Here is a 13,356-nt window from a genome sequence, read left to right as displayed (position 1 = left end):
CTTCTTCGCTTCACGGCAAACCAAGTTCTACCGCGAAGGAATCCATGCCCATCCCGAACGTTGACAGAAGGTCATTGATACTGATGGGTACTATTTTTGATCTTCCAGGTACGTCTTAGGTGACATATCGATGCTCTAAGTGATAGGTCAAAAAGCGACAGAACTTTCTTCGTTACTTTTATACATATTACATAAAACTACTGTATAAGTTCTAGTATCTTGAGATCGGGAAATCGGAATGTCAAAATTCGTTCAGATAATTGCTAATTTTGGTCCAGTTTACAAAATATATAAAAATCAAATAGTGTCCTTTTTGCTTCCTGGTTACTTTATGTTCGAATATCTCGAGTTCCGAAATTCGGAATGTCAAAATTCCTTCAGATTCGTGTTTCTCGTGGTTTAGTTTACAAAATATATAAAAATCAGTTGGGGTCTAGTTTGCTTCCGTTTTTACTTGATGTTCGAATATCTCGAGTTCCGAAATTCGGAATGTCAAAATTCCTTCAGATACGTGTTCCTTGTGGTCTACTTTACAAAATATATAAAAATCAGGTGGGGTCCAGTTTGCTTCCATGGTCAATTTATGTTCGAATATCTCGAGTTCTGACATTCGAAATGTCAAAATTCCTTCAGATTCGTATTCCTGGTGGTCTAATTTACAACATATATGAAAATGAGGTGGGGTCCAGTTTGCTTCCCTGCAGCCGAGAAGTACATTGAAAGTGTCGTCAAAGAAATAACTAAAAAAAGCCAAGGATCGAACGTCAGTATTTGTCACCCTAATTTAGCTGTGACTTGTAACAACCATCGAACTATCCCTTTCGCACTGTGTTGCACATATTACCATAATAGTCTTGGAGCAAATAAAAAAAGTTAAAACACACATATACATCAATACATTTGTCTCGATCGATTGATGCTTTCACAATTGTTAAAAGGTGTATTTAAAAACAGCAAACATTGTTTCTGCTTTGAAAAGGACAATCCTTATAAAACCGCAAACACGGTCTCGGGCGGCTTTCGCTTTCGAAAAGAGTTTTTGCGGTTTCAGTTTGGAAAACCGCATTTGCGGTTTCGGTTTTGAAAACCGCTTTTGCGGTTTCGGTTTTGAAAACCGCTTTTGCGGTTTCGGTTTTGAAAACCGCATCTGCGGTTTCGGTTTTGAAAACCGCATTTGCGGTTTCGGTTTTGAAAACCGCATTTGCGATTTCGGTTTTGAAAACCGCATTTGCGGTTTTCGGTTTTCAGAAAATCGGTTTTCTCAAAAACCGAAAACCGCAAATGTCACAAAAATTCAACAGCACTAGTCATTACCAGAAGTAAATAGCGTTTATGACGTTCAGCTACCAAGATAAGTCACAATACACTAGGTGTTAGGAGTTATAGCATTCAGGATCAAAGTACTTGTGACTATCATGGCGAGAACTGTTCACAATGGTGTGTTCAAGGAATTAAGCTTACCCAACCTCTCACTAGTCTATATAATATGTTCACGTGCTAATCTTATGGGGATCTAATGGTATTAACAAGTAAGTTTCGTTTCAAGATGCGAAACTAGGGAAGACTTTCAAACTATGCGGATTCAATATTAAACCTAAAATAGTACACACACGACGTTCAGCACTATAGAGGGATTGAATCTATACTTCGGGCTCTGAATTCATATGAAAAACATTTACTCTTTGTCAGTTACAATTATGAGGTTTCGAAACTGAAACCACAATAAGTACTAGTTTCTACATCTTCCTGTTTCAGTGGAAATAAAAGGATTTTGATACTGTATGGATACCACTACTAAAATTAGAAGTTAAGAGAGTATGGCTTTATGGTTTTAGGTTTTTGTAAAAATATATGAATCAGTGTGTTTCTTTTCCTTGAGTCACTGAATCGGATTTCGAAAACCGCTTCTTGGCCTGTATTACTGTTTTTTTTATTTATGGCGATTAATGTTTAAAACCCTAAACGGATGATTTATGAAACTTCCGGTTTGAGTAGATGCTTATCAGAGGAAAGTGATCTATTCTTCTAATAATGGTAATGATTAGAAGTTTAGTTTGATTTCTAATAATGGCACGGAATAGCGAGATACTAATTTTTCATGTAAAGTCAGAGCACGAAGAACAGGTTCCATCTCTGACCTTATTGGAACATAAAGTTGTATATATACTACTTCTGGCTCTGCATAGTTTAGGGGTCTACCTGTAGTTTTACACTGTGAAATAAAGCTCAGTTATTTACTTCTACTTATTAATATTTCTTCACATGGTAGCTGCAAAAAGTGTTATTAATTTAAGGATTTATTTTAAACAGATAGTTATGATAAAGCTCGACGAAACCTAAAGAGAGCTGAGGAAACATCAGACCTAAATACAGAGGAAGAGGTGGATCAACGAAAAACACGGAAACGAAAAGAAAGATGCACCTCATTTTATTCAGACAGTTCGGAGTCGGATTGTAATCCGGGAATAGAAGACATAGCGGATATTCCAGTTCCACCACAAGTCGTGTTGCTAAAAGAGACTCCGGCTTCAACAGCAACTGTAGTTGAGAGTTGTAGTAGTCAAACAACACCAGAATCCTCAAAGAAGGCAACTTCAGATTGTAGTGACGTAGGTTCGTATCGATATATGCTTACTGTAATATTTACATGTATGCATGTTATTTGAATACGAGGGAATATATAGGTATCGGTTAAATAGTAGGACACAAAGAATATGCAAGCTGGATGCTGTTCTTTTCTGAGATTTGAAATCTCTTCTTAAATTTAAATGTCGCCAATAGCTGATTTTTTTTAAATTTTAGTGTTGAGTTGATTTTGAGTTTAACGTCCCGTTCAGCAGCGAGACTATATGAGACGTGGACCTACTGATTAACGTGGAATCCGAACCACATGAGCTCCCGCCGGGAATCGAACCCAGGTCTCCCACGCCAAAGGCGCGTACGCTAACCGCTTAGCCACGAGGGAGCTCAATTTTAGTGTTGTATAATGGGACATCTATATACATGTATTAATGTTCATGATGGTTTGTTAGGTAGGTTTTGCAAATTTTAATTAACGTTTAAATGTTTGCGCTATTAAATATTTAATAGGGAGTCCCAATATTATAAAAAGTGTCGCGGTGGCTCAGTGGTAGAGCGTTCACCTCTGTTGCATGAGGTCCCTGGTTCAAACTCTGTTCCCGCCAAGTGAATTTTGTGGTGGACAAAGACCATGTGCGTGGGTTTTCTCGGGGTTCTCCCGTTTCCTCCTACTTTCTTCATTCCACCATTTCTCATAATCATCGTCTCCTTTAGCCTAACCGGCATAACCGTGGGACGTAAAACTCAAAGATTTCATTTCATTTTTCGAAGATTAATAAAGCAAGTATGCAGTATTTCCTCTTTTTCTGTAGCATACATCGTAAATCCCTAATTTTATATTAATAGCAGAGTGACTGTACTGCTAATTTTTTCCGCTTTTTTTTTAATGAGAAACAAAGTTAGTCGAGTTAAGAAAAATATGAGTGATAGAAACATTGGAATCAGTGTATAATTTAGCATTCATACCCACATAAGTACCTGGGCCCCACTAATGGAATTATAAAGATCAAAGGTTCAGATGTATGTGGGTTACTGTACAAGTACTTTGTAAATGTAGATTCAGAATATGGCTGCCACTTGTAGGAGAATTTACGGATTTGTTAATTCAGAAAGAAAGATTAATGTATAATAAACTTAATATGAAAGAGACCAACATCAAAATCTCATTAATGTAGATAAAGCACTTCAAAGTTTGTGTTTCAACCGTGATCAGGAATGACAAATCACGATCTTGTAAATAATTTGTGTTGATGTTTTCAGTTAAATCGACTTTTTTAAAATTTAAATCACTTTTACCTGATATTTTTAGAAAACAGAATAAAATGTAAATAATGCTTCTTTTCTTATATGATAAAGTACTGGGTTTCGGTGTTTTTTTTAAATGATGACAGAATAAAAGATAAAACATTAGTTCCTATTAGTTGCATGGTGCGGAATCATAAAATCGATGTCGAGGATGGGGGAGGGGAGACTGTAGAACTGAAAAAAGAAAGAAAGAAAGGAAAATAAAAGATGCTCTTCGCGCTTTTGCACTGCAATGTTCCGATATAGAAAGTTCACGCATTTTGGCATTCATAAGTATTAAACTATGCAATATTAGGGATTTATACCGCTGACCGTTAGTTCAACTATTAATTAGATAAGAAATGCACGTTAATTACATATTAATTACTGTAATTATTTTGCAATCTTCTGACATTACTTAACTTTATTCTCCACCTCCTAGCACGCTTTTAGTGGGGAGATTTTCTTCAAAAACTATTTAGTGGGAAAATTCCCCCTTCCCTAGGATTTCGCTCCCTGATTTGTTGTTTAAGCGACATATGCTTGACGAAATCATTAAAAAAAAAAACATGCAATTTAAATTGCGATTTAAATCAAACAACTGTGACCATGGTATTCTTGTTCTACAGCCAGAACTGTAACTGAATTAAACTGAGCCTAATCTAACCCATCCAGCACACGACGTTTAGTGGACGTCTAAAGAAACTACACGACTTTCTGTTAAGACACTTAGCAGTTGCTTTATTTGTGTTTAGTTTTATACATGTGTTTCTTCAAGTTATGTTACGATACTTGGCCACCTTTTCTTATATCCATTTTTGCTTTACTCGTACTTTTCAGAGTTCAAGAAGGAAGTATTACGCCAATTGGCAATTATAAAGCCAACGGTAAATAGCAATAGGGACACTCTTGACATTCTACTAAGAAATCGAGTTAATTATGATAATGAAGTGGAAATGACCGAGAATCAATGCCAGGATGAAACAGTGAAGATTATTTTATGGAAACTTCCTGCTCAAAGCATGGAAGAGTTCGATCAACTAGAAGACCAATTGGGAAACGCAAAACTGCAGAAAGAAATGGTACAGTATCAAGTTTTTGAATTTTATGCATTTACTTAATTCTTATGTTCGGGTTTTGAAGCTTGTCTCTTGAAATGAATAATATTTCCTTGCTTATGAATAGGGTTAGGAAAAAACATACTTATTTTTGGTTTAAACCAGTTATTTTTTAATAGTTAAGGTTAAAGCGGTCATATGCAGCAAGGGGCCTGGGCCCAATCCGGACTATTAGACCCTTTCCCCAGTCTGCCTGATCCTAAAACTAAAATGAAGAATTTCCCAACCCTTGATCGTGCAGTATCGCAACTTGACACACTTCCGAACTGAACGTAATGGATTTGAAGAAAAAGATAGTTGGCCTTTAACCTCGAGATGAACTGGGTTACTGTCATTTCTCGCAATGGAGACCGAGTTCTTCTCAAATTGACTTTCGTCATTAAAAATATGTAGGAGTCACGGGTACTTCACTTTAACTTAAAGTAAATATTTACAAAATAAAAATGGTTTGAATTTAAAAAAAAACTGTTTTTTGACAAGTCTGGCTATAACCAGAATTCGAATCATTTGATTGGTGTAGTGGAGAGCACATTTGCGTTCAGTGCTCGTGGTCCCGGCTTTATTTGCCGGTGGGGGTACTCTTAAACGAACTAAGTAGGTCCAGGCTCCTTGAACTTACTGGGCATAAAAGACCTTAAGATGTAAAACCCAAAACTTTCAAGTCATTTGAATTCTCTTCCTTTGAACCATTCATATTATTATTAATTTGAGTAAGCAACTTTAAAAAGCGCCTGGTTTAAACAAACGAACCTAGCTCATAGCATAAAATCTTATTTGGACTGTATGTAACATCACCACGGCATGACAACTGTGAGGAAAACCAGTGATAGAGGTGAGCAACATTTCATCTTTCTCTTAATAATATTCCAGGGACTGCTTGAAATCTCATTCTATTGAAAGTTGAGATTGTGTACGCAGTACTTCATGTCAGGGGGAGAAGTGTAAAATAACTGTATAAATATGTGAAACAGTTTTCGGCAGTGCGCGTGAAAGTCAATGATAGACATTTTAATCAATACTACAATTTTTCAGCTATTAAATACAGAGACAAGTATTTTTTTTTTTTTTTTTTTGGTTGGAGCTGTATGTTATTTGACATTTTTGGGAACATGTACCCCTTTTGGTTAGCACCTCCCTATTTTACTTTATTGATTCTACTATTCATTCATTACCAGTTCCACGTATAGTTTACTTCTTTCCTATTACAAATTCATACCTCTTTCTGTTAAGTCCATATTTCTTAATCTCTTAAGTGTGGATTTTTCTTTTACAAATCAACTTCGAGAAGTGAATACTTTTTCGCAAAATTCGTTTGCAAATTTCTTTAAAATAAAAAAATGAAAATTGAGAATTGTTTCATTGTATCCATTGCAACAATACTTCCACAATATTCTGTACCAAAAGAAGAAATATTACTTGGAAGCATATTTATGGTGTCCATACTTAGATGCAGTAGAACCAAATTCACACTTATATAGAGGGTGTTAATGAACTATACTGACAAACTGTAACAGGCGGTTCCCCATATCAAAATAAGAGAAGTTCATATGGACCTGTGGGGAAAAGTTCATAGTTTCATAGCTAGGACTGTCCAAAATCGTGAAAAAGCCAAATTTCGAGAGACCCTATTTCGGATTCGAGAAGCTGTGGATGGTGATCCTTATGACCGTAAAGGAAGTCAAGCTAATGCAGTCCAAAAATGCACATTTCATTAATGTTCAATGGATATACAGAGTATTCCCTGCAGGGTGAAATTTTGAGATATGCTCTGACTTTAATGATTGGTCCAGAGTATGCAAACGATACGTTTTCATAACAGTGTACAACACGGAATCCTTTGGCGCGATGTCAGAAGTGTTAAGGATCAGCAGCAGCACGGTTTCTCGTACTCGGGAAAACGCATGTGGCGATGTTTTCTTTCACTCTTAAAAGTGAAGAAAACGTGAAATATACCGTGACGAAATACATCGCATCACACATTATTCTGAACACGAAAAAACATGAAGCTGCCGGTTCCTAACACTTCCGACTTCCCTACGAAGCATTGGATGTCTATTGTTGTCAAGGCTTACCTCCTGCCTACTTTGGAACCTCCTTGAAATCAGGGTATACCTGAAAATTGTATTGAGAGCACATCTGAGAATTACACCGTATACGGAATACCCTGTACACCCATTGAAAATCGAAGAAATATGCAATTTTGGATTGTGTATGCGTGGCTTCCTTTATGCTGATAAGGACCACCATCCACACCTTCTGGAATTCGAAATAGGGCCTGTTGAAATTTAACTTTTTCGTCCTTTTGGACAGTCCTAGCTCAGAAACTGTGCAATTTCGCCATAGGTTCGTATGAACGTTTTCTCTTATTTTTATGTGAGGAATCACTTCTTACAGTTTGTCGGTATAGTTCATTAATTAACACCCTGTATATATATATATGTCTTCCGCACTACGACTCCATTTTACAGAGCATCATATATTTACATCCTGTACCCTTAAGCAATTTGTGTATTTTTTTAAATATACGTTCGGTTTATCATCATGTAACATAAACTGTCTGGATTTCAGGTTTGTCACTTGTCTAAAATTGGTGGTAACAACGTTGCTGACACAGTGAAGAGAGTTATAAAGCGATTAATAACTGACGAAGTTGCTAAGGAGTTCAGCTGGCTGGGAATGCGAAGCAAACGATCTTTCTCTTCAACGCTGACCTTCGTAATCATCCGTGGTAAGCAATATTTCTCACTCCTTCCAATTGTTTTCTATTTCAATTACACAGTTCTGTATTTAAATATTTGTAAAAACATGTTGCTCAGCAATAGCAGCAACTATTAAACGAAATCAAAGTCTCAGAACATAAATGATTTTAGGAGATAGGATTTTAGTAGATTTCAAGTTTTTGTTATTAGTTTCAATGTTTCGGATAGATTGACATTTAGGGAAGATTGTGGTCCCTTGGATCAACATTGTTTTATGTTACTGTCTCAACAAGTTAATATCACAGTATATTACTCGCGTAGCTTACCATATGATATTTAATATAAAAATATTAATATATATAAAAAGAAGAGGATTTTTTCATTTCCTTGTTTTTTGATTAAGGTACAAGATCCACATGTAGCAGTGATCACAACATGCTGGATCATCTTGGATCCCTCATTTCATGTACGCAGAATCATGGAAAAGTAAAAGTAAAATAGGCTTTTTGTAAACGTACATTACACCCTTGTTGCAAATTTTAATTGAAAATTGCAATTTGTAGGTTAAAATTGTGCCTAATGAAAAATTCTAATTTCTTGTTGAATTTTTTGGGATTGCAGTGGCTCAGTACTAGAATGATTCCTCTGGTGCGTGGGGTCGCTGGTTCGATACCTGCTCCCGTTCTCTTCATTCTAGTATTTTCATTCGTCTCATTATCATCTCTCCCTTAGCTTCGGTGCATGAACTTGAAGCATCAACTTTAAAAAAATGCTCAAATGTAATTGTACGCTCCTTTTCATATTTTTCAGTACAGAAGAGCCAAGATTATCCGAGCATCCATTAATTGAAAGTGATCCTTATGAAAAGGGAAGATATACAGAATAGCGAATGGTATAAATTAAGTAAAATAAGGAAATATTAAAAGAAATTCCAAAGATTCGAACGACCGACCCCGAGATCATTAGCTTAAATCTCTAACACACGTGGATATTAAACAGCTACTTATTCCCTGTCGTATTCGGAAAATGGTAGTAACTGCTTCTCTATAGCTTTTATCCTTCTAAATTTTCATTTTTTATCTTTCCTTTTACGTTCAACTTAAAAATAATAATTAAAAGTGCTGTATAGTAATTAACATAGGCCTAAGTCGCTATATACTACACCTCACCGTTACTATTGTACCAAAAATACTTCCTTTCATTTTTCACAAAGTTTATATTATCCGGTGTCTACCTTAGCTTGAACAGTCAATGCCCTACAGCACAAGTTGCGTAAAGTCTGCTTCCTCCTTTAAAACAAGCGAGTGCCCATTTTCCCAGGCCTTCTACCATTATGATCTTTGGTTTGTTTTATACTGAAGTTGCTCTTCTTTCGATCCATCCTGGATCTTTGTCTGCCCAATTCTTTATGGCATACGAGCCCAATACATACTGTAAGGAAGTGGGATACTCCCGCTGCACAAAAAGCCGAAGACATACCCTCCTCCAGTAACATGCTCGTGGAGGTGACTGCGTAGCAAGTAGGACGCTTACCATACTATATGGTGTCCGCATGTTATAAGGCAAGCTCACTTCTTGCCCAGTGCCGAAACCCACGGTGTCATATTAGCAAGAATCATACCCAATAACGGAAAATACCCTGAGCATAAGGGATAGGGGACTCGAATATTTCATGTCGTTCAAAGTCATGCAGAAGTACTACGAACATAATGATGAACTCTGTATTTCGTCCCGGATCCAATTGAATGTGTTAGTCACCACTTAAGTGAAGGGCTGTGTCACTGCTGTCCCAGCAACGGCCATATTGAAGTACAGGATTTAATTTAGTTACATTGTCTCTCTATCCGTCATTATGTTAATTGCTTTTGAATAAACAAGCTATAATGCTGGTGTTACCTTTCAGACGCAGTGAAAAGAAGCAAAATAGAATGGACGGAAAATGATATAGAGAAATCTATAAGCAGTTGGTTGAAGAGAGCTCGAGAACGCCTTGAAGGACGTCAAAAACGGTAGAGTACTTTCCATAATTTTAGAAATTTTAGTTGACTATTGACATAATATTATTTTAAAATTGTTACTGGCATTGAAGATATATATTATGCTGTTGTTGTTAATTGTGGTCTCGCGTGGCATAGTCGCTAACGCACTCGCTTTGGTGCGAGCAATTCAGGATTCGATTCCCTCTATTGAAATAATTTAACACCTTTTTCATGTTAGCCATCTTGAATAAGTTCTCTCCTGGGTTTTCCTCTTCACACCATTCAAATGCCGGGATCGTACCTAATCCAGGTCTCAGGTCGCTTTCTTCTTTGCCCCTCCCCTGGATAGTGTGCTCGCAGAGAAACGTCATAATACATGATGTTCTTAAGGCCGTAAGTGCTGGTAATGAGCATAAATCTGTAAAAATAAATGTTCTTGCGAATATGGAACACACATTAATATAATCAATACTAACTTTAAATACTCCTGTAGAATGAAATTTGAAATTTACTAAGCTATACTCCACTTCACCCGAATTGGTGTATGGTATCAGCAAATAAGCTCGCAGTGCACTGTTCCCAAACCTTCAGTGAGGAATATAATCATTCATAATTGTCCATAAATATGAACAAAATCGATTATAAATGATTAGATTCCTCACTGAAGGATTGTAACAGCACATTGCACGCTTATTGGCTGATGCTATACGCCAATTAGGTGACGCGGGGTATAGAAAATGTAATTGACGTTAGTTGGACATATTTTGAGACATCTGTATTTATGCGACAGATGTAGATGAGCATTTTTTTTTAAAAAAAGCAGATGTCAGTATCATAGTAACAGTTTTGTAAATAGGTTAATGCTGACTTGTATGCTGTTCACCTTACCATTTTCCCAACGTACACAAATAAGAGCTTTGACAACTCCAAGGTTGTACTTCTTTGCCAAATAATCTACATAAATGTAGTCAAAAGTGAAATGACAAATGAAATCTTTGAGTTTACCTCCAAGGTTATGCCGGGTAGGCCAAAGGACTCAATGTACATGATAGTAATGGTGAGATGAAGAAAGTGGGAGGAAACGGTAGAATTCCGAGAAAACCCATGCACGCGCTGTTTATAAGTTCAGATCAGGCGACATCAATTGTTCGCGATATACTTCGCGATTCTCTGTCTTCCTTCTGAATATTGATCTTTGTGTGAGAGAGCTTTTTTTTTTTTTTTGTAAATTTCTGTTTCATTTTTTGTTATCAATTTGGATATACACACTGTATAGTAATTATATTTGAGTTTACTTACGCATCTGTTTTATTGATATTGAAAAGCATATGCCACACCCACTAGACCTTAGAACAGAGTTACAAAGCAGTAATTTGCACTAAGTTCGAATGTATTTTCTCACGTAATATTGTAAGAACAGTAAAATATTCAGAAACTGAATGTTGAGTCTAATAATTTGAACACGTGTGTAAATCCTATTACCTCGTGTTAAATCAAAAACCAAACATTACTGAAGCTAGTCATTCACATTTGTGTGAAACAAATGCACATAACTTGAATTTTACTAGTAACTAGCAGCGTTCACCCCGCTTCGCTGCGGTCACCCCGGAACGCAATAAACTTTGTTACTTAGATAATTTTTACTTTTTCGCTTTCAAGTGATATGATAAAAACCATAGAAGATTGCAGTAAATGTTAACATTATATCGCCTGTCATTTATGTTAACCCGCCCCGCTTCGCTGCGGTCACCCCCGAACGCAATAAACTTTGTTACTTAGATAATTTTTACTTTTTCGCTTTCAAGTGATATGATAAAAACCATTATAACGCCTGTCATGTATGTTAACCCGCCGAGTGACACGGTCATGCGGGTTGCATATAAATACGTTTATTTTTATACCTATGATGAACTAACAAAGGATTTGTACGTAATGGACACCTGAATGGTCAATTATCTCAAGACACTGGTAATTGAAAATTAAAGTGATATGATAAAAACCATCTAGGGTCCAAATCCTAATAACCCCCCAAAAATGCAAGAAATTGGTTCAGCCGTATTAGCGTGATGAGCGGACAAAGGATTTGTACGTTCTCTTTTATATATATAGATAAATGAACCGACTGACAATCGCTATACTCCAGCTATCAATTACCTGCACATTTTCCCTATAAGGATTAGGAGCATTTATTTATTTATTAGGATCACGCAGGGAGGCTTATAGTGCTGTACTGTTAGTACATCAGGCCGTCACTCCCCACGATAACTTTTGAACGGATACGTTGAATGACCACATCGCCTCATTTCTAAAGATAACAAAGCAGAAATGAAACTCATCTAAAATATGATCAAAAATAAGCTTTTATATCACTAGCCTAAATATGACCTCAATCTAAAGTGTGGTTTAAATATGCATGTATATGACGATTGAAAACGACATTTTTGTATTCACAAGAGTCAGAAATTTGTTTAATTATACTTATAAAATATAACAGGATAAATATATGACATGTCGTAGAAATCCAAGCCTTAATAAAACCTTTATTTGTAATTGCATTAACTCCGACACTGTGACTACTTTTACAACACAATGTCTAGCCGACGTTTGTATCTGGCGAGCAGACTGAGAAAATATTGTACGTTGTTTGCACTGTCACTGTTCATCGACAAGTGTCACACTATTTAATTTAACCTCTATCATGGAGAACCAAAGATAGGATTAAAATATCATCGTAAAGTATTTGATACCCGATAAACTCTTCCCGCATAATTTTATTTATTTATTTATTTTTAATTTTTATTTTATTTCATTTTTTTTTTTTTTTTTTGCAAATATGGAGTCTAGATTGGGTTCGAACATATAATTATAGGACGATTTCACAATATCTACAGCTTACTCAAAATAAAAGATTCAATTAAGTATTTATAAAGTTGAAAAATATGGAGGATAGGAAAGTATTTTATTAATAACGAACGGTTCATTTAAAATTTCCGAAATTATATTGTATGATTGTTTCGAAAAACTAATTAATCTCGAAAAAAATGCTGCTGTATGCAGTAAATAAAATATAGACACAGTCATAAGGGGGCACGTTACGGCACTGTATACATACATCGAACGTTCACTGAACGTACTTTGGGCATATGTATGCTATGTGTGTTGTATCTTCTTATTCATAGCAATTACCTGTTTAGTTTTAAATATAACAACTATATTGACATAATTTAGTGTGTAGAGATTAATGACACTATTGATGTCTTAATGTGTGACCTTTTGTTTCAGGTCTGTTGGTGAGGAATGCAAAACAGGCAGTTGAAAATTACAGAAAAAAAGAAAACAAAAGCTTTCAAGGACAGTTCACTTCACTTCAAATACTAACTTGAAATATTTTTTAAAACATAATAAAGAGGTTCATTTGTAAGCCAAAAAGTTAAATTGTGAACAAGGTGAACTGAAATGGTTTAAATAAACATTTGTGTTACAAGATCAAAGGATGTGTACTAATAACCCGAAGTTGGCTTGGAATATATATTAATAGTTTAATAAATATGTTAATCTTACTTTATCTTTTTTCATTAATATATGTACTGCACATTAACTTCCCATAACAAAAATGGAAGTCAACTTTGTACAGTCACCCACGTAAGTACCTATACCCTGGTCCGTTATAATTCCGTTACATGAAATCTAGGTATT

The 13,356-nt window shown here is 35.8% G+C and overlaps 1 protein-coding gene across 2 annotated transcripts; it reads left to right on the top strand.

Annotated features, from left to right (window-relative positions):
* The first annotated feature begins 2,219 nt into the window (after positions 1-2,219).
* On the top strand, positions 2,220-13,154 carry LOC145670616 (uncharacterized). Of its 2 annotated transcripts, XM_081739406.1 has the most exons (5): positions 2,220-2,613; positions 4,705-4,946; positions 7,551-7,710; positions 9,585-9,690; positions 12,943-13,152. In XM_081739406.1, exons 2-5 carry the CDS (start codon positions 4,821-4,823, stop codon positions 12,974-12,976), a joined length of 426 nt encoding a protein of 141 aa, XP_081595532.1. In that variant the 5' UTR covers positions 2,220-2,613; positions 4,705-4,820; the 3' UTR covers positions 12,977-13,152. The 2 variants fall into 2 exon arrangements, with proteins under 2 accessions (XP_081595532.1, XP_081595533.1); XM_081739407.1 differs by lacking the exon at positions 9,585-9,690 and having other exon boundaries at positions 12,943-13,154.
* Positions 13,155-13,356: the final 202 nt, after the last annotated feature.

The sequence above is a fragment of the Thermobia domestica genome, chromosome 14 (genome assembly GCF_964235325.1).
Source record: "Thermobia domestica chromosome 14, izTheDome1.hap1.1, whole genome shotgun sequence".
Lineage (NCBI taxonomy): Eukaryota > Metazoa > Arthropoda > Insecta > Zygentoma > Lepismatidae > Thermobia > Thermobia domestica.
Note: the sequence above shows the minus strand (reverse complement) of the source record. Positions and strands in the feature narration are given on the sequence as shown.